Below are 20,554 nucleotides of genomic sequence, written 5' to 3' on the forward strand. Positions count from 1 at the left end.
AAACTTAGGTGTGGTGGCAGGTGCCTGTTGTCCCAGCTACTCTGGAGGCTCAGGAAGAAGGACTGCTTGAGCCCAGGAGTTTGAGGCTGCAGTGAGCTATGATTGTGCTACTGTACTCCAGCCTGGGCAACAGAGCACAACCCTGTTTCTAAACAAAAAGAAAAAAAAGAAAAGAAAAAGAGGCTGGGTGCGGTGGCTCACACCTGTAATCCTAGCAGTTTGAGAGGCCAAGGCAGGTGGATCACCTGAAGTCAGGAGTTTGAGACCAGCCAGGCCAACATGGCGAAACCCCACCTTTATTAAAAATACAAAAATCAGCCAGCTGTGGTGGTGTAAGCCTGTAATCCCGGCTACTCAGGGGGGCCTAGGTAGGAAAATCGCTTAAACTCCGGAGGCGGAGGTTGCAGTGAGCCAAGATCGTGCCACTACACTCCAGCCTGGGCGACAGAGTGAGACTCTGTCTCAAAAAGAAAAAAAAAAAAAAAAGAAAAAGAACCAGAACTGGCAGTTGACCAAATATATGAAAAAATGTTCAACCTCACTGAAATAGATAAATGCAAATTAAAACTACACTTATTTTCCTTTATAGATTGGCAGAAACTCCAAACTATTGACAAAATACTCTGTTGGTGAGGCTATGGGGAAACAGGCGCTCTCATGCATTGCTGGTGTAAGTGCAAAATGACACATTGTCCAGGGAGAGCAATTAAGCAGCATCTCCATGAGTTCCACCAGTGCCTCATCAGGCTTGCCAGTGAGTTAAACAATGTACCCTCTGCCATGGGAATTGCATCCAATTTGAACCAGTTATTCTAATTCAATAATAAATTCTAAGAAATAAATGCAAATTTATAAAGACTATATGTAGAAAGATATTTATTGCAGCATTATTTGTATCGTAGAAACTGCAAAAAAAATCTGCAATGTTTCTCAAGAGAGAAATGGTTGGATAAACAATGGTATACTCGTGCTATGGAATATTATGGAATCATTGAAAATGGCTATGTTTGTCTACTTTCCCTCATATGTTAAATAAAAATCAAGTTGCAGACAAAATGCATAATCATCAAAATAGCTAATACATTACCTTCACAATGTGTCAATGCCTGTTCTAAGGGCTTTTCATATATTATTTCATTTAATTCTCACAAGAACTTTATGGGATAAGTATTATTATTATCCCGTTTCAAAGATGAAGAAGTCCAGGCATAGAGAGGCTGAGTAGCCCAAAGCTATCCAACTAGGGCCTGGAACCGAAGCCAGGCAGTCTGGCTCTGGCATACCAGCATATAACCATAATTATCTAAACATAATTCTGCGTTTGAATACATGTGGATATACACATATTATGTTTGAATATATATGTATGGGTGTGTGTGTGTGTGTGTGTGTGTGTAGGCACACACTCTAGCTCTAGTTCTAGATATATAAATTTAGGGAAGAAATGAATACCCATCAAATTATTAAGAATGGTTATGACTCTACAAATTGGATAGGATGAAAGAAGTAGGGAAAGGAATTTTTACTTCTTTATGTAGTGTGTGTAAGAGATTATGTATATGTGGTTTCCAATATATTTCAAGTAAGTTTTTAAACAACAACAACAAAAAACAGTTTGAGAGAGTCTTCCTGAAACTCGTCTATTAAAAGCATATCCATATAGCTACCAGTCTACAGAATTTTAAGACCTGGATTTACTATAAACACAAATGCCTTTCGGCAGCGGATTCACCACTTCCCAACTTCCCAAGGTTGCGGGAATCATTTAAAATAAATTCTGCAATCGGACCTACTTTCCATACCCAAACACCCCCCCCAAGAGTGTGTGTGTGTGTTTGTGTGTGTGTGTGTGTCCTATTTAATTCCTTCCCCCCTCCCCCATTTCTACCTCTGGATTTGTAGGGCAACTGAACACTCCTTTTCTACAACGTGCATTCATTTAATGGAAAACTTTTACTTAGTTGCCTTCAGCCTTTCCTTTTCTAGGACAAATCAAACGGTTTTCGTTCCGCACCCTAACAAGGCAAGAAATGACAGACTCCTCGGTCCCCCTAGGCGGGCGCCGGAGCACGACGGGTCAAGTCGGAATCGCCACGTGGAAACAACTCTCAGCATCGCGAACTCCAAATCCCGACGTGCAACGCGGGGCGGGATGGGAACAGTTTGCAGGAACTGCAGAAGCCTGTGGCGTGGAACCTGGACAGGTCCCATGCAGAAAGGGCGCTATGCCTTACAGAAAAGCTCCTTGCCTCCCAAATGACGCCCAGTCTTCCTGCCCCGTTCCACCGCTTTCCCACAGCCCCGCCCCTCTGCAGAGTTGGTTTATTCCCCGCAGCCACCGCTTCTTTCCCCAAAGAGAAAAAGGTGCTGCTGCGCCCTTTCAAGCCTTGGACCTTTACGCCCGCACTTTCCTCTGCCCAGAAAGCTTACTGCTTAACTCCAGTACAACTTACTGGTGTGCCTGGATCCACCCCCGTCTCCACTCTGCTTAAGACACAGGAGGCTGATAGGCTGGAAGAATGAATAGATGACATAAAATAGTCATTGTTATCCCCACATAAGTTGGCAGCAAGATTGTGGAATTCTGCAGTCAGACAGATCGGGTTCCAATACCAGTTCTTCCACTTACTAGCTGGATAAACTTCCTTCGTCCTTCTGAGAGTTCAAGAAACGTTTGCTGAACGAATGAATAAGATGTTTTGCAGAGATAATGTTTGTATCGTGCCTGGCCCAAAATCAGCGCTCAATGGAATTACTGGTCTCCCTACTATATGCCACCTTCTCTATTTATGCAGGTTCTGAGTTCCTCGCCGCGGGGGAACATCTGGCTCGGTTCTATCTCCCCAAGGCGCTGGGTTCCCATAAGTTTCTGGAATGAATACGGAGGGCTACATATTTCACTGTGCGCGGGGCGGGGAAACTGCTGGACGATTACAGATTCCGGATGGAGCTGGCCCCTTCGTGGCGACCACAAGTCCTATCACGCCGCAATAATCTCGGCTTGTTCACCTACAAATGAAGGCCGACGATACTTGCAGACCGAGTCTGACATCTATGGGACCCCACCCCTACCCTGCGCCTCCAGGGGCTGGGACAACCGCGACCCGTCCCCACTCCTCGCGCCTCTGGGATCAACCTCAGACCCCTGTGGGCTCCCGGGGAAGACGCATGCGCACTGCTCCCTCCTAGTCTCCTTCCCTTCGTTAATTAGTCCATCGCATTTCAAGTGCTGGATCCTTTTTGTCCCCTACTGCGTGCGGTGTCAGCTTCCTTGCGGAAGTGGTGACCGTGAGAGAAGAAGATGGCGGCCACTGTAGTGGCGCCGCCTGGTGTGGTGATTAGTCGGGCCAACAAGCGCAGCGGCTCGGGGCCGGGAGGCAGCGGTGGCGGGGGAGCCAGAGGGGCGGAGGAGGAACCGCCGCCGCCCCTACAAGCAGTTCTGGTGGCCGATAGCTTCGATCGCCGCTTCTTCCCCATCTCCAAGGACCAGCCTCGGGTGAGCGCCGCGCACGCGAGCAGCCAGAGGGCAGGAAGGGTGGCAGGGCTGGAGCAAGTTCTCCTTTCGGCTAACTACTATAGCATGCCCTTGAAGGACCTGTGTCTATGCTGTTATCCTAAAACCGGAGGCAGAGGGACTGTCTAAACCCTGATGACTGCTGACCAAGTTAGTGGCCGGCAGATTCGGGCATTCGTAATGCTGCCCACCTTGGGTTTGAAAGGAATGAAGAGAGCTAAATGTAGAAACAGCGCTTGAGAGAAGCCTTCACGCGGGGATTCAGTGCCCCTAGAAGAGGCTGCGCCGCTTTTAACCTTGCAGATGACGGTTGCTTAGGTGAAAAGAAACGACCTTTTGCCTCTGAAAGGGCGGTAATATGCCTTAAAAAGAGCAGGGTAGATCTCGGGCAGTGTACTTTTTTTTTCCTTCCGGGTTCTAATGATAGCCGGTGCTATCTGTCGAAAGGACAAAATGGGTTCAGTGGTTGATTGCCATCATCCCCCGAGTTGTCTAGACAATGGGGTATTGGACTCAGCTGGGTCGTTCAGCAGTCAGTTCAGAGAGAGGGAGCTGCATTGGATTTAAGGAAAATCCTCTCTAATTCCCTCGAAAAAGCCTAATGGCTGTTTATTTTTGAAAAGTGACGGGAGATGGCTAAACTCTGACACTTAGGGATCAAGGAAGGAAATCTTATGGGGAAGAAGGCCTTAGCAGTGCTTAAATTTATGGAAATATAATTGATTTCCAGTATTATCCTTTGCCAGCAGTGAACTGCCCTTCTGTCACAGCTCTGTGTCTGATACAAGGCACATAGATTCTGTACTTACCATCCCCAAATTGTAACGTCTCAGACTCAGGCTTAGAGCATCGCATGAACATCAAAGGCAGGAACCTGTTTATCTTTGAATTGGAAAGATACAGCAAAATTACACTGTTTGGAAACACTAATAGAGGAGTGAAAATTGTTGCAGTGGGGTACCCAAAGGGATTGGAGACCTCAAGTTTTTTTTCATCTTGTGTCCTTCAGGTCCTCTTGCCCCTGGCCAACGTGGCATTAATCGACTACACTCTGGAATTCCTGACTGCCACGGGTGTACAGGAAACATTTGTCTTTTGTTGCTGGAAAGCTGCTCAAATCAAAGAACATTTACTGTAAGGCCCTGCAACTTTTCTTTCCATGTTTCGCCATCTTTTTCCAGTTTTTTTCAGGATGAATGTAACTAAGGGGAAATGTGAGAGGGGAAAAATGTGTCTACTTAGATGTCATTGTAAGTTCTAAGGGTATTTTCTAGGCTTATCAGGAGGTGAGCAGCTGAAACTTTGTATCTGTCTGTCTTGGGTTTTCTGTGACAAAGATTAAAGAATAAACTTGGGTTTTTTCTGAATCTCATTATAAAGTTTGGTCTCAGTGGACTTTGCTTTTATTTAATGGCCTCAGTATGGAAGTTACAACGATAACATCTTTGTTTGCCCACTGAGTTTCTAAATCTTGTTTGTTCTCACCTTCAAGGATATAAATGAGCTCCTTGTCATCTTTGTATTCCCACTGCCTAGCTCAGTCCCAAGCATATAGTGAGCACTTACATGTTTGTTGAAATCTTGAAAACTAGGGAATCGCATTGCTTATGGAAGTCCAGGATATAAAGACTAGGACATTAGCATGGTCTCCATCAGACAGTTCCTAAATGTTATATGGATTGCAGAAGGGGAAAGCTGACATGAAGTGTGTTCCCGGGCTACTTTGTGTACCCTAGGCTTCAGCAGGATTTTGAGTTCAAATTGATGTTTAGGGACAAGGGGTCAAGGTATGGAGAGGAAATAACCATGTTTCCTAACCCATAAAACAAGACTGGTGACACAGGATGCTGAAAGCATTCATTATAGTTCATAATTCTCTTTGAAGTTGAAGACACTGGCAAGAACCCAAAAAAGCCATCGAGAAGGACTGTGAATGCTGAATGGGGGTGGAAAAATAGGGAAGGCTCAAATGATCTTTATGCTTGATACACTCATTCCCTTCACCCTCCCTTCCTTTAGGAAGTCCAAGTGGTGCCGCCCTACATCTCTCAATGTGGTTCGAATAATTACATCAGAGCTCTATCGATCACTGGGAGATGTTCTCCGTGATGTTGATGCCAAGGCCTTGGTGCGCTCTGACTTCCTTCTGGTGTATGGGGATGTCATCTCAAACATCAGTATCACCAGAGCCCTTGAGGAACACAGGTCAGGATGGGAAAATGACAGAAACAAGGGTTAAAGACCAGCAGAGCCCTGAGACTGCTTTTTTGCAGTTCTCTCCCTCCTATCCTTTATAGGTTGAGACGGAAGCTAGAAAAAAATGTTTCTGTGATGACGATGATCTTCAAGGAGTCATCCCCCAGCCACCCAACTCGTTGCCACGAAGACAATGTGGTAGTGGCTGTGGATAGTACCACAAACAGGGTTCTCCATTTTCAGAAGACCCAGGGTCTCCGGCGTTTTTCATTTCCTCTGGTGTGTGGATATCTGGGGTCCTTTGAGGTGGGGAAGTGACAGGCTTCAGTGGGAGAAACAAATTAAAGTCTTTGTAACTTCTCCCCACAGAGCCTGTTTCAGGGCAGTAGTGATGGAGTGGAGGTTCGATATGATTTACTGGATTGTCATATCAGCATCTGTTCTCCTCAGGTGAGCTCTTTAGGGCTGGGGCTGCACACCCAAAGAGTAGAACTCTGTGGGTCTGTTATTGCCCCCTTAGAAGGCCAGGGTATATTTCTTCTCCCTGTTTATTTTCATTATTTTTATTTTTATTTTTTGAGACAGAGTCTCGCTCTGTTGCCCAGGCTGGAGTACAGTGGTGTGAACCCAGCTCACTGCAAACTCTGCCTTCTAGGTTCAAGTGATTCTCCTGCCTCAGCCTCCTGAGTAGCTGGGATTACAGGCACACACCACCATGCCTGGCTAATTTTTGTATTTTTAGTAGAGATGGGGTTTCACCATTTTGGCCAGGCTGGTCTCGAACTCCTGGTCTCAAGTGATCTACCTGTCTCAGCCTCCCAAAGTGCTGGGATTACAGGCATGAGCCACCACACCTGGCCTTATTTTCATTTTTATTTATCTATATTTTTTGAAACAGGGTCTCACTCTGTGGCCCAGGCTGGAGCACAGTGGCACCATGACTGCTCACTGCAGCTTCAACCTCCCGGGTTCAAGGGAACCTCCTGCCTCAGCCTCCTGAGTAGATGGAACCATAGGCATGCACTACCACTAATTTTTGTACTTTTTTGTAGAGACGGGGTTTTGCCATGTTGTCCGGCCTTGTCACGAACTCCTGAGCTCAAGCAATCTGACCACCTCGGCCTTCCAAATGCTGGGATTACAGGCATGAGCCACCACAGTTTTTTGTTGTTGTTGTTGTTATTGTTGTTTTGAGACGGAGCCTCGCTCTGTCGCCCAGGCTGGAGTGCAGTGGCACGATCTCAGCTCACTGCAGCCTCCATCTCCTGGGTTCCAGTGATTCTCCTGCCTTAGCCTCTCAAGTAGCTGGGACTACAGGTACGCGCCACCACACCCGGCTATTTTTTGTATTTTTCAGTAGAGATGGGGTTTCACCATATTGGCCAGGCTGGTCTCTAACTCCTGACCTCAGGTGATCCTCCCGCCTTGGCCTCCCAAAGTGCTGCAATTACAGGCGTGAGCCACCGCACCCAGCCTTTTTTTTTTTTTTTTTTTTTGAGTCAGAGTTTCGCTCTTGTTGCGCAGGCTGGATGCAATGGTGCGATCTCAGCTCACCGCAACCTCTGCCTCCCGGGTTCAAGCAATTCTCCTGCCTCAGCCTCCCAAGTAGCTGGGATTACAGGCATGTGCCACCATGCCCAGCTAATTTTTGTATTTTTAGTAGAGATGAGGTTTTACCATGTTGGTCAGGCTGGTCTCGAACTCCCAACCTCAGGTGATCCGCCTGCCTCGGCCTTCCAAAGTGCTGGCATTACGGGTGTGAGCCACTGCACCTGGCCTTTTTTTTTTTTTTAAGAATCTATTGTAAAGCAAAGATCTTGTCTCCAGTATCCCATTGGGAGTCTCTTTGGAATTCTGGTCCATGTCCAGCTGTCATAGGGTTTGCCAGGTCTCTGGGGGATTATCTGTGCTCCTAGAGAATAGTACTTAATCCTGGCCAAGCACAGTGGCTCATGCTTGTAATCCCAGCACTTTGGGAGGCCAAGGTGAGTGGATCATGAGGTCAGGAGTTCAAGACCAGCCTGGCCAACACAGTGAAATCCTGTCTCTACCAAAAAAAAAAAAAAATACAAAAATTAGCTGGGCATGGTGGCGGACGCTTGTAATCCCAGCTACTTGGGAGGCTGAGGCACGAGAATCACTTGAACCCAGGAGGCGGAGTTTGCAGTGAGCCGAGATCATGCAACTGCACTCCAGCCTGGGCAACAGAGCTAGACTCATCTCAAAAAAAAAAAAAGAATAGTACTTAATTCTAGGCCACTCCACTTCCCTTCCACAGGTGGCGCAACTCTTTACAGACAACTTTGACTACCAAACTCGAGATGACTTTGTGCGAGGTCTCTTAGTGAATGAGGAGGTGAGAAAAGTCTTCCAATGCGTTTTTAGGAGAGAGGAGAAGGCTATGATTGTATCTCATGCTGGTAACTTTTGATCCTTTTTTGTATTTTATTGAGGCTTAGGAGGGAGGAAAAGCAGGGGGCAGGAGGAACAGTACACAAAGACTCTTCTTTGTGGCAGTGAGAGGCAGAGGGGAACTTACAAGGATTAGAAAAGTTGTACTTGGGGGCATTCTTCCTGTCTTTCTTGCTTAGGTGACCTCCCTTTCCTTCTCATTCAGATCCTAGGGAACCAGATCCACATGCACGTAACAGCTAAGGAATATGGTGCCCGTGTCTCCAACCTACACATGTACTCAGCTGTCTGTGCTGACGTCATCCGCCGATGGGCCTACCCTCTCACCCCAGAGGCGAACTTCACTGACAGCACCACCCAGAGCTGCACTCATTCCCGGCACAACATCTACCGAGGGCCTGAGGTCAGCTTGGGCCATGGCAGCATCCTAGAGGAAAATGTGCTCCTGGGCTCTGGCACTGTCATTGGCAGCAATTGCTTTATCACCAACAGTGTCATTGGCCCCGGCTGCCACATTGGTGAGCACAGGTGGGGAATCAAGCCAACTATCCTAGGAACAGGAACCTGGGGGCGCCATGTCTCCAGAAACACAAGGGATGGCTACACAAGGGACAGTCCCTGGGAATAAGGAACTAGAGTGGCTACCTCAGGAAAGGAGGAAACAGCGATTTGAAAACAGCGATACCTTAATTTGTGGCCTGTGAGCCTCTCATTGGATGACTCTTCACATTCCAGGGTACGCTGTAGTCACATTCAGGAGCAAGTAGATAATTAACATGCAGTAACAACATCTATTTAGCGCATTACAGTTTACAAAGGGCTTTTATATACATTGTTTCATTTAATCCTCATAATTTACAAATAAACAGGCTCAACAAGATTTTCTTGCCCAAGGTCATTGGTAATAATGGTGGGATCTGAATCTGGGTATTCTGATTGTAAGTCCAGTGTTCTTTTGAGTCTACCATAACTGCCTGGTTGGCCTCTTGGTAACTCATTTTGGTTGCAGGAATGTGATGCTTCTAATAGTACTGCCCCTTTCCAAGAACAACAGTAAGGCTCGGATTGTAGGGGCTGAGCGTGGTGGCTCATGCTTGTAATCCCAGCACATTGGGAAGCCATGGTGGGAGGATCGCTTGAGCCCAGGAGTTCAAGACCAGCCTGGGCAACATGGCGACACCCCTTCTCTACAAATGATACAAAAATTAGCCGGGCGTGATGGCACGTGCCTGTAATCTCAGCTATTCGGGAGGCTGAGGCAGGAGGATTACCTGAGCCCAGAGGTCGAGGGTGCAGTGAGTCATGATCATACTACTGCACTCCAGCCTGGGTGACAGAGTGAGACCGTGTCTCGAAAGAAACAAAAGACTTGGTTTCTAAAATGTACCAGAAGAGGTAAAATTATTTGGTTCTGCTTATAGACGTGGATATGATTCTAATAAGGTTTTTGAGTTCAGAGGGTCCCCAGAAATCCTGAAGATTCTCGGGTTCTTAAGCCCTGTGTGTAGTCTATAATTGTTGTAAACTTGGTGAAGTATCTTCTCTTCTCAGGCCTGGGCTTAGGGGGTGAGTGGGTGTTTCTGGTGACTTGCGGGATGGGGAATGAGAGCTAGGTGGGAGCTGTGCTGGTGTCAGTCAGCCCTGTCCTCTATGAAGGGCTCTGCTCTGCGGTTGGAACCCTTAGTGACCCAGAGGTCTTCCCATCCTGAGCCAGGTGATAACGTGGTACTGGACCAGACCTACCTGTGGCAGGGTGTTCGAGTGGCGGCTGGAGCACAGATCCATCAGTCTCTGCTTTGTGACAATGCTGAGGTCAAGGAACGAGTGACACTGAAACCACGCTGTGTCCTCACTTCCCAGGTGAGACCTGATCTATACCGTGCACAGGCCCTGAATTGCATGGCAGTCACACTGAGCCAGAAGGGGCATTATTTCCACCCATAATCCTGTCTGAGTTGAGAGAACAAATCCAGTGGTTTCATTTGCTGTCTAGCCTTAGTTAAAAAAAAAAAAAAAGTTGGTCTCATTATCAGGATGCACTTTTCCTCCACACCCTAATGGTTCTGTGTTTTTTTCCCCTAGGTGGTCGTGGGCCCAAACATCACGCTGCCTGAGGGCTCGGTGATCTCTTTGCATGCTCCAGATGCAGAGGAAGATGAAGATGATGGCGAGTTCAGTGATGACTCTGGGGCTGACCAAGAAAAGGACAAAGTGAAGATGAAAGGTGTGAGACTCGACAGCTGTGGGGCATCTGTGTGTCTCGCTGCCTCATAGAAGAACCAGTGTTTCCTCCTGGAGGGATTGGTGCTTCCGCCGGGCCCTCTCTATAGATCATTGCCTTTTCCAGGTTACAATCCAGCAGAAGTAGGAGCTGCTGGCAAGGGCTACCTCTGGAAAGCTGCAGGCATGAACGTGGAGGAAGAGGAGGAACTGCAGCAGAATCTGTGGGGTGAGCTAGGCCTGATGCCTGCCCTTCTCCTCCTGAATCGGAATATTTTGAAGGATAATGAATACTTCAGAGTCACATTACTTATTCACTCCTTTATTCATGCAGACAGTGCAGGTATATTGCTGTCAATGACTCTTTTTTTCTTTTTCCTCACCCATTATGGCTTCTCAGGACTCAAGATCAACATGGAAGAAGAGAGTGAAAGTGAAAGTGAGCAAAGTATGGATTCTGAGGAGCCGGACAGCCGGGGAGGCTCCCCTCAGATGGATGACATCAAAGGTGAGTGGCCAGGGGACAAATGCACTGGACCAGTTTATTCTCTGCCTGGATCAACTAGCCAGAGGCTTATGTTCCTCAGAAAGGGTTTGGTATCAAGTCAAGACTAGATGACTTAGACCATTCTGAATGATGTTGGCCCATGAACTTATTCTTGCTTTGATTTCAGTGTTCCAGAATGAAGTTTTAGGAACACTACAGCGGGGCAAAGAGGAGAACATTTCTTGTGACAATCTGGTCCTGGAAATCAACTCTCTCAAGTAAGAGCAGCCCCTCCCTGTTCTCCTCGGGGTGATCCCAGGAAGGTAGAGGCTTTCTCGTAAGTGTTTTGTCTCCAAATAGGAACCTATTCCTTTGACATCCCAAATGGAAAGACCAGTAGTATTTGGAGCAAGGAGAGCATTATTAAATTCTAGCCTCAGCATAGACTTCCTCCTTCCTAAACCCTCCCCTTCCGTATTGTTCCATCCAAATTCCTCTCCAATGTCTATCAAAGTCATAGTTCTAAGCCTGCTGAAAGGCCAGTGAAGGCCCTGGTGTCACCCCAGTCTCCCCACAGGTATGCGTATAACATAAGTCTAAAGGAGGTGATGCAGGTACTGAGCCACGTGGTCCTGGAGTTCCCCCTGCAACAGATGGATTTCCCGCTTGACTCAAGCCGCTACTGTGCCCTGCTGCTTCCTGTGAGCAAAGATTGGAGCTGAGTACAAGGGTTTGGGTACAGGCAAAGGAAATCAGGAGTAGACTGTCTTGTTGTATTGGGTGTATGTCACTTCTGGTTCCTTTCTCCTTGCCTCTGGAAGCTGGCTGGGCTCTAGAGCAGCCTTGGCTGGTTCAGAGGGGTCAGGTTGACTTCAATACTGACTGGCCTTTGAGACGCCAGGACTCATACCATCCTAGGCCCACAAAGGTATACTCAGAATGGACCTGGACATTCAGACTCTATGGCAGCAATTTGACCCAACACAAGATCAGCCTCTGGGGTGGGAATAGGTATTTTGAGGCAGCCTATAGCATCTGATCCCCTCTCACCTTCCCTAAGGAATCTCTTTTTCCCAAACCCTGTCAACAACTCCCAAGTCCCTCTGACATAATTCCACAGAACCTGTATCATCTCCCTCTTGTCCACCCATGTCATTAATATGGATTTGCTTGGATGTCCATGTATGGGTGAATGCTCAGGAATATATTGCAGCTCCCTTCTTTCTTCCATAGCTGCTCAAGGCCTGGAGCCCTGTTTTTAGGAACTACATAAAGCGTGCAGCCGACCATTTGGAAGCGTTAGCAGCCATTGAGGACTTCTTCCTAGAGCATGAAGCTCTTGGTATTTCCATGGCCAAGGTGAATACGACCTCAAGCCCCATTCTTCTGCACTTGCTTTCAAACGAGGGTTTCTGACCCCCTTGGGAGACATAAAATAGAAGCTAATGTGAATCCAGTATGGACCATCCACTCCCAATATGCTTATTGCTGGAATAGTACAGCTTGGAGCCGGGCTAGTAAGGTAGCCATCTGGGGGGTGGTCTGAAAATGTGCAAAGCTCTCCCCAGCAATAGTTCCAGAAGTTAGACCTGCCCCAGGAGCAGAGCAAACAGCTCACTCTTGTCCGTTTTGGAGGAGGCTACTCAGTGCATAGAGGGATCTGAGGGCCTGGTAGAATATCCTGCTGGACTCTCCAAGGCCCTTGAGGTCCCCTTTATTGGCCTTTTGCAGGTACTGATGGCTTTTTACCAGCTGGAGATCCTGGCTGAGGAAACAATTCTGAGCTGGTTCAGCCAAAGAGATACAACTGACAAGGGCCGGCAGTTGCGCAAGAATCAACAGGTGTGTCAGGCTGCCCTCCTCTCGCCAAGATGGTTATCTCATTCCCAGGTCCTGGCCCCTAGACTCTAGGGTGGTTGGTTTCTGGGGCTCTGGTTGTTAGAGCTGTTTATCTGCCGAGGGGAGCAGGACAGTTATGTGCACCTCCCCCAGCCGATCTCTCCTCTGCTTCCTTACAGCTGCAGAGGTTCATCCAGTGGCTAAAAGAGGCAGAAGAGGAGTCATCTGAAGATGACTGAAGTCACACTGCCTGCTCCTTTGGGTGTGATTGAGTGACCTCCTGGCTCCTGGGCTGAAACAAGTGAGGAACTAGCTGCAGAGGGATGAGTGACCACCATCCAGGTTGAGACTGAAAGGAGCAGAGGCTGGAACTACAGTATTCTTTCCCCTGCTAGCAACCATGTGCCTCCCATCCTGACTGTGGAGTTGGGATGTGGGAAGTGGGGCTGAAACAAAGCTTCTGCCGAGGGAGGAGCTAAGCAGGCCCTGCAGTTGGAGGAAGGCCAGAGGAACAGCTTTGTGCTCCGGCTTTCCCTCAGGGAACAGCAGAGAGCAGTTGGCTCGCTCTGCTGCTTGTATATGTTAATATTAAAAGAGAGAGTGGTGTATTTGGTTTGTCTCCATCCCTGACTAATCAGCCAGTGAAATATGTGACCAGAGTCACATGATAGCCTTTCCTTAACACCTGGGGGAGAGGGAGGACAGGGGTGTTCCAGCCACTAGGTGGTACTGTGGTACCTTACTAATTAACCTTTCCCATGTCTCATAGGTAGTGGAGGGCCGAGGTTCTTTTCCAGCCTCTGTGGACCAACTTGTGATCCTGGGGGGGTGTGCCTAACCTCGTTTCCATAGAGTCTCATTTTGAACGCTTTTCTGCCAGAGGGTTATGTTGCCAACCATATGTAAAGCCCATTAGACATGCCAGTTCCTCTCACATGCCTTTTCCAGTTGATCTAGTACTCGTTCTGTCAGGAAGCTGGGCCATTCTTCATCAGAAATAAGGAAATCAGCTCAAGATCACATGACTCTTGAGGGGTAAAGCTAAGGACTTGACCCTCAGAATCCAGAACTCTGTCCTTCAGCATATTGTGTTTCAGTGAAGGGGAAATTGGCCCCACAGACAAATACAACCCAGAGCCAGTAATGCAGGTCCCAAGAACACAGGAAGGCCCTGTGAAGGGTGCTTTCCCTTGAGAGTGTTTACTATGTGACAGGCAAGTAGTTTTCACATATTGTTTCATTTAATCCTCACATGAGCCCTATGAAGTCTTATCCCCATTTTCAGATAAGGTGCCTGAAGCTCACAGAGCTTCCCTAACTAGTAACTGACAGAGCCAGGTGTGATATTGGACTCTCGACCTGGATCTTGTCACTTTGCTGTATTGCTTTAACCTCAACCAAAAGAGACATGCCTTTCTGTGTTTTCTTTTTGAGTTCCTTGTCTTCATATAGAGTGAGTCAACAATTTTGGCTGCATGCAGTGGCTCACGCCTGTAATCCCAGCACCTTGGGAGGCTGAGGCAGGTGGATCACCTGAGGTCAAGAGTTCGAGACCAACATGGCGAAACCCCATCTCTACAAAAATACAAAAATTAGCTGGGCATTGTGGCGGGCGCCTGAAATACCAGCTACTCAGGAGGCTGAAGCAGGGAGAATTGCTTGAACCTGGGAGGTGCAGGGTGCAGTGAGCCGAGATCGTGCCACTGCACTCCAGCCTTGGTGATGGAGCGAGACTCTGCCTCAAAAAAATGTAATAATAATAATAATTTCCTTTAGTGGTACTTAAATTATGGCTAATGTGACTGTCGTAACAAGTGATGCTCTACCCCCCATCCCTACCGTCCCAGACGTTACAGAACAAATGGTTGCCTTTATTCATTTTAGTTGGGTAGAAAGACATAAACTGGCCTAGGCGCGGTGGCTTACACCTGTAATCCCAGCACTTTGGGAGGCTGAGGCGGGCAGATCAGTTGAGGTCAGGAGTTTGAGACAAGCCTGGCCAACATGGTGAAACCCTGTCTCTACTAAAAATACAAAAATTAGCTGGGCATGGTGGCAGGTGCCTGTAATCTCAGCTGCTCGAGAGGCTGAGGCAGGAGAATCACTTGAACCCAAGAGGCGGAGGTTGCAGTGAGCTGAGATCACTCTATTGCAATTCCAGCCTGGGTGACAAGTGAAACTCTGTCTCAAAAAAAAAGGTATAAACTGAGGATGGGCTGACTGAAGTCAGCTTGGGGGTATGAAGGCATCACTGGAAAAGGAAAAGACAGGCTGGCCAGGGTTTGGCTTAATTTTCTAGTAAATCTCAGTTTCTGTCTTGTTAGGTATAGGATCTAGTGTCTAGTATGAAGATTCTGGCATTATGGCATGGACCTAGCACAGTGAGGTCTGTATCTGTAACGAATGTATAGCAGAAATCAGAAGTAGTCTACAGAGCTTTTTCAGAAAGAGAGATTACTTCCAGTTAGGGTGATTAGGGAAGGCTTTACAGAAATTTGATGTTGGAGTGGCCTAAAAAATAGAAGAGGCTGGAAGGATGCATTAAAAGCAAAACAAAAACTTTCCAGTTAAATACAGAAAATTAAACACATGAGCTTTTATGCCCCCTCCAAAAATTCAATTGAAATACCATTAAAGGAATTATTTTAAAAAGGCACGTGCTGGCTGGGCTCAGTGGCTCACACCTGTAATCCCAGCACTTCGGGAGGCCGAGGCAGGTGAATCACCTGAGGTCAGTTCAAGACCACCCTGGCCAACATAGTGGACCCCCATCTCTATTAAAAATACAAAAAAGCCAGGCGTGGTGGCTCACGCCTGTAATCCCAGCACTTTGGGAGGCCAAGGTGGGTGGATCCCCTGAGGTCAGGAGTTCGAGACCAGCCTGGCCAACTTGATGAAACCCCATCTCTACTAAAAATACAAAAATTAGCTGGGCCTGGTGGCAGGTGCCTGTAATCCCAGCTACTCAGGAGGCTGAGGCAGGAGAATCGCTTGAACCTGGGAGGCAGAGGTTGCAGTGAGCCGAGATCGCGCCATTGCACTCCAGCCTGGGAGACAAGAGTGAGACTTCATCTCAAAAAAAAAAAAAAAAATACAAAAATTTAGCCGGGCATGGTGGTGGGCACCTGTAATCCCAGCTACTCAGGAGGCTGAGTCAGGAGAATTGCGTGAACCCAGGAGGCGGAGGTTGCAGTGAGCCGAGATCACGCCCTTGCACTCCAACCTGGGTGACAAGAGCGAAACTCTTTCTCAAAAAATATAATAATAAAGCCACATGACCCAGTGATAAGGAAAATAGGAGGTGACAGTGAGAGATGCCAACATTTTGGAAGATGAAAAACAGAAGAGTCAACAGTCACTTAACAGTAGAATGAGTTGGGTTCTACCTGCTGAGGGAGTTAGTGGCAAGAAGTAAGCCAGTGTGCCCTTCTGAACCCATAAAAGGTTCAGCACCTCAGAGGAGGGTGAGAACTAGGGGTGGGGTGGAAGGCGATTACATGATGATCGGTATAAGAAAAAGCCCCGCCAAGTCCCAACCTCATCTGATCCAGCCAAGTGATGAGCCCTGCTCCCCTGCATAAAATGGGAGATTCCGTCTCTGGAGAAGTGGTAGGGAGGAAGTTAGCAAAGATAGACTTAAGGTTTCCTAAGCCCACAGGTCACAAGTTTCCAGACCAACTGTCCATGAGTGCCCAGCATAATGAATGAAAAAGCCCAGGAAATTTCAGAATGTCCAGGGGAACTTAAACTATCAGAGCCTCTGCATTCAGCAGCAGGCATAGTAGGGATAGAGGTGAGGTATTAGATTGAAAATGAAGAATTAAGTGAAAATATATGAGCGGTGAGACTCAACATCAGCACACACTGACAGAACCTCCAGTATGAAAAGAAACAACTGCAGGAAAAAAAATGCCTATGCATACTGACATTTTTGGTTTCTTCAACAACAAAAAAAGTCAGCTTTCCCCCCACGTGATCACCCTACAGTGAAGCCTATTCGTTAATAATAAGCCTTGTAAATAGACTGAGCCTCCAATCCACTTTGTGGTATCTGACTGTTAAATATGAATAGACAGCAAAGGTCCATTAAACATCTGAGTAACCTTCCAATATGAAAGACCAAAACGAACAAATAGAAAATTGAAACCAAGGAAACAATGACAAAGTAGGGAGCTTTCTGAAAACTTCATGGGGAAAAAGCTACAATAACGATTCTCAAAACTCAAAGAAAAGATATTGTGTCTATGAAGTACTTTAAAAAGGAAGAATTGGAGAAGAAAGAGTTCTTAGAAATTAAAAATAAGTAAACTAATTCCTTCTCTTGAGAATTGGAGGATTCGAGGATCAAATAGCAGGGTAACGTTTCACTGTATTTCCATTCTTACATACTTCTTGAATCTTGAATCATGAATATATTATCTATCCAAAAAAAAAAAAAGTAGTAAAGGATCAATCCATAAGGCCCAAAATCATCTACTGGGCTGCGGAAACAGAATAGGAAAAATCGACTGGACATGGTGGCTCATGCCTGTAATCCCAGCCCTTTGGGAGGCCAAGGCAGGTGGATCGCTTGATGCCAGGAATTTGGGACCAGCTGGGCAACATAGCAAGATCCCATCTCGATAAAAAATTTTAAATTATCAGCCAAGGGTGGTGGTGTGTGCCTGTAGTCCCAGCTACTCGGGAGACTGAGGTGGGAGGATCACTTGTGCCCAGTTCGAGGCTGCAGTGAGCTATGATCACACCACTGCACTCCAGCCAGGAAGAAAGAGCAAGACCTTGCCTCCAAAAAAAAAAAAAAAAAAAAAAAAAAAAAGGCTGGGTGTGATGTGACTCACACCTGTAATCCCAGCACTTTGGGAGGCCAAGGCTGGCGGAGGATAACTTAAGCCCAGGAGTTTGATACCAGACTGGCCAATGTGTTGAAACCCTGTGTCTATTAAAAATACAAAATTAGGCCTTTCCTTTCAGTGGAGCATGGCGGCAAGGTGGCCGTGCAAATTTCCAAGAAGAGGAAGTTTGTCGCTGATGGCATCTTCAAAGCTGAACTGAATGAGTTTCTTACTCAAGAGCTGGCTGAAGATGGCTACTCTGGAGTTGAGGTGCGAGTTACACCAACCAGGACAGAAATCATTATCTTAGCCACCAGAACACAGAGTATTCTTGGTGAGAAGGGCCGGCGGATTCGGGAACTGACTGCTATAGTTCAGAAGAGGTTTGGCTTTCGAGAGGGCAGTGTAGAGCTTTATTCTGAAAAGTTTGCCACTAGAGGTTTGTGTGCCACTGCCCAGGCAGTCTCTGCGTTACAGACTCCTAGGAGGGCTTGCTGTGCGGAGGGCCTGCTATGGTGTGCTGCGGTTCATCATGGAGAGTGGGGCCAAAGGCTGCAAGGTCGTGGTGTCTGGGAAACTCCGAGGACAGAGGGCTAAATCCATGAAGTTTGTGGATGGCCTGATGATCCACAGTGGAGACGCTGTTAACTACTACGTTGACACTGCTGTGTGCCACGTGTTGCTCAGACAGGGTGTGCTGGGCATCAAGGTGAAGATCATGCTGCCCTGGGACCCAACTGGTAAGACTGGCCCTAAGAAGCCCCTGCCTGACCACGTGAGCATCGTGGAACCCAAAGATGAGATACTGCCCACCACCCCCATCTCAGAACAGAACGGTGGGAAGCCAGAGCCGTCTGCCATGCCCCAGCCAGTCCCCACAGCATAACAGGGTCTCCTTAGCAGCTGTATTCTGGAGTCTGGATGTTGCTCTGTAAAGACCTTTAATAAAATCTCGTACAAAGACAAAAAAAAAATACAAAATTAGGGCTGGGCACGGTGGCTCACACTTGTAATCCCAGTACTTTGGGAGGCTGAGGCGGGCAGATCACTTGAGGTCAGGAGTTTGAGACAATCCTGGCCAACATGGTGGAACCCTGTCTCTACTAAAAATACAAAATATTAGCTGAGCATGGTGGCGCATGCCTGTAATCCCAGCTACTCAGGAGGCTGAGGCAGGAGAATCGCCTGAGCCCAGGAGGCAGAGGTTGCAGTGAGCCGAGATAGCTCCACTGCACTCTAGCCTGGGTGATAGAGTGAGACTCCTTCTCAAAAAAAAAAAAAAAAAAAAATTAGCTGCATGTGGTGGTGTGCACCTGTAATCCCAGCTACTCAGGAGGCTGAGGCACGAGAATCACTTGAACCCAGGAGGTGGAGATTGCAGTGAGCTGAGACCACACCACTGCACTCCAGCCTGAGTGACAGAGTGAGACTCTGTCTCAAAAAAAAAAAAAAAAAACACATTTTAATTACCATTTTTCCTTTTTTTTTTTTTTTTCTTTTAGACTGAGTTTTGCTCTGTTGCCCAGGCTGGAGTGCAGTGATGTGGTCTCAGCTCACTGCAATCTCCACCTCCCGGGTTCACACAATTCTCGTGCCTCAGTCTCCTGAGTAGCTGGGATTACAGGTGCTCACCACCACACACGGCTAATTTTTTGTTTGTTTGTTTTTTTGAGAAGGAGTCTCGCTCTGTCACCCAGGCTGGAGTGCAGTGGCGTTGGGATTACAGGCATGGGCCTGGTCTTAATTCAAGAATTTTTGTTGGCTGGGTACAGTGGTTCACACCTATAATCCCAGCACTTCGATAGGATCGCTTGAGCCAAGGAGTTTGAGGCTGCAGTGAGCCATGATTACCCCACTATACTCCAACCTGAGCAACAGAGCAAGGCCTTGTCTCGATAAATAGATAAATAAAACAAAGGAGTAAAGTATCCAGGAAATGGATTCAACACAGAGACAGGTAAAGGGAATTTTGAGGATGCAGAGAAGTCCCAGGATGACAGCTGTGCACAGGCTGAGATAGCCAGCGGTGCAGACTTGAGCAAAAGAATGGAAGGTTCCACCAAGAGCGGTGGCTCACGCCTGTAATCCCAGCACTTTGAGAGGCTAAGGCGGGCCGATCACCTGAGGTCAGGAGGTCCAGATCAGCCTGGCTAACATGGTGAGACCCTGTCTCTACTAAATATACAATATTAGCTGGGCATGGTGGTGGGCGCCTGTAATCCCAGCTACTTGGGAGGCTGAAGCAGGAGAATCACTTGAACCCGGGAGGCAGAGGTTGCAGTGAGCCAGGATCTCGCCACTGCACTCCAGCCTGGGCGACAGAGTGAGACTCCATCTAAAAAAAAAAAGAATGGAAGGCTCCAGGGAAAAATGGAACTGATGGATTATCTAATAGCTTTGACTGAGTGAACAAAATGTGTATTGAGAAACTATTAGATTACATGGGAAAAATTAATGATAGGTATAATATATTAAAACAAATGAAAACTCAAGGCAATGATTAAAGTCAGAGGAAACAAAAAAGTTGTAAAGGAAACGATTATAAAACACACATGAGGCCAGCGCGGTCGCTCATGCCTGTAATCACAGCACTTTGGGAGGCCAAGGCAGGTGAATCACAAGGTCAAGAGATTGAGACCATCCTGGCCAACATGGTAAAACCCTGTCTCTACTAAAAATACAAAAATTAGTTGGGCAGGCATGGTGGCACGTGCCTGTAATCCCAGCTACTCGGAGGCTGAGGCAGAAGAATCGCTTGAACCTGGGAGGTGGAGGTTGCAGTGAGCTGAGATCACGTCACTGCACTCCAGCCTGGCGACAGAGTGAGACTCCATCAAAAACAAAACCAAAAACAAAACAAAAAAAACCCCACATGACTTAGCGGTGAACATTTGCTCATAGTCAAAATAAGGTCACTACTAAGTACTGTATTGACTTAGCCAAAAAGTGTGCTTTCACTGTTTTAAGAGGGAAGGGGTAAGGTGGAAGAGAGATAATCATCAATCAAATTTGGAAATCAATAGGCAATGTCTAAAATGTATAAATCAAGAACAA

General features: G+C 47.2%; 2 protein-coding genes across 2 annotated transcripts; both read left to right on the plus strand.

The window, feature by feature from the left end:
* Positions 1 to 866: 866 nt before the first annotated feature.
* Positions 867 to 13,276, plus strand: EIF2B5 (eukaryotic translation initiation factor 2B subunit epsilon). The gene is made up of 16 exons (XM_002814349.6): positions 867 to 3,496; positions 4,524 to 4,648; positions 5,534 to 5,719; positions 5,812 to 5,989; positions 6,080 to 6,160; positions 7,989 to 8,066; positions 8,328 to 8,640; positions 9,837 to 9,982; positions 10,205 to 10,346; positions 10,470 to 10,571; positions 10,743 to 10,850; positions 11,017 to 11,107; positions 11,407 to 11,530; positions 12,063 to 12,188; positions 12,561 to 12,671; positions 12,848 to 13,276. Exons 1-16 carry the CDS (start codon positions 3,302 to 3,304, stop codon positions 12,905 to 12,907), a joined length of 2,166 nt encoding a protein of 721 aa, XP_002814395.3. The 5' UTR covers positions 867 to 3,301; the 3' UTR covers positions 12,908 to 13,276.
* Positions 13,277 to 17,937: 4,661 nt separating this feature from the next.
* On the plus strand, positions 17,938 to 18,475 carry LOC100446556 (small ribosomal subunit protein uS3-like). The gene has a single exon (XM_054553068.2). It carries the CDS (start codon positions 18,033 to 18,035, stop codon positions 18,384 to 18,386), a length of 354 nt encoding a protein of 117 aa, XP_054409043.1. The 5' UTR covers positions 17,938 to 18,032; the 3' UTR covers positions 18,387 to 18,475.
* The last annotated feature ends 2,079 nt before the right edge of the window (positions 18,476 to 20,554 follow it).

Source organism: Pongo abelii, chromosome 2 (assembly GCF_028885655.2).
Source record: "Pongo abelii isolate AG06213 chromosome 2, NHGRI_mPonAbe1-v2.0_pri, whole genome shotgun sequence".
NCBI lineage: Eukaryota > Metazoa > Chordata > Mammalia > Primates > Hominidae > Pongo > Pongo abelii.

Bases quoted from the DNA above. Each gene is read 5' to 3' on its own strand.
- EIF2B5 (XM_002814349.6), top strand. From the start codon at position 3,302: ATGGCGGCCACTGTAGTGGCGCCGCCTGGTGTGGTGATTAGTCGGGCC. The intron at 6,161-7,988 runs GTGAGCTCTTTA...TCCCTTCCACAG, and splicing joins TCAGCATCTGTTCTCCTCAG to GTGGCGCAACTCTTTACAGA. The intron at 8,067-8,327 runs GTGAGAAAAGTC...CTTCTCATTCAG, and splicing joins GTCTCTTAGTGAATGAGGAG to ATCCTAGGGAACCAGATCCA.
- LOC100446556 (XM_054553068.2), top strand. From the start codon at position 18,033: ATGGAGAGTGGGGCCAAAGGCTGCAAGGTCGTGGTGTCTGGGAAACTC.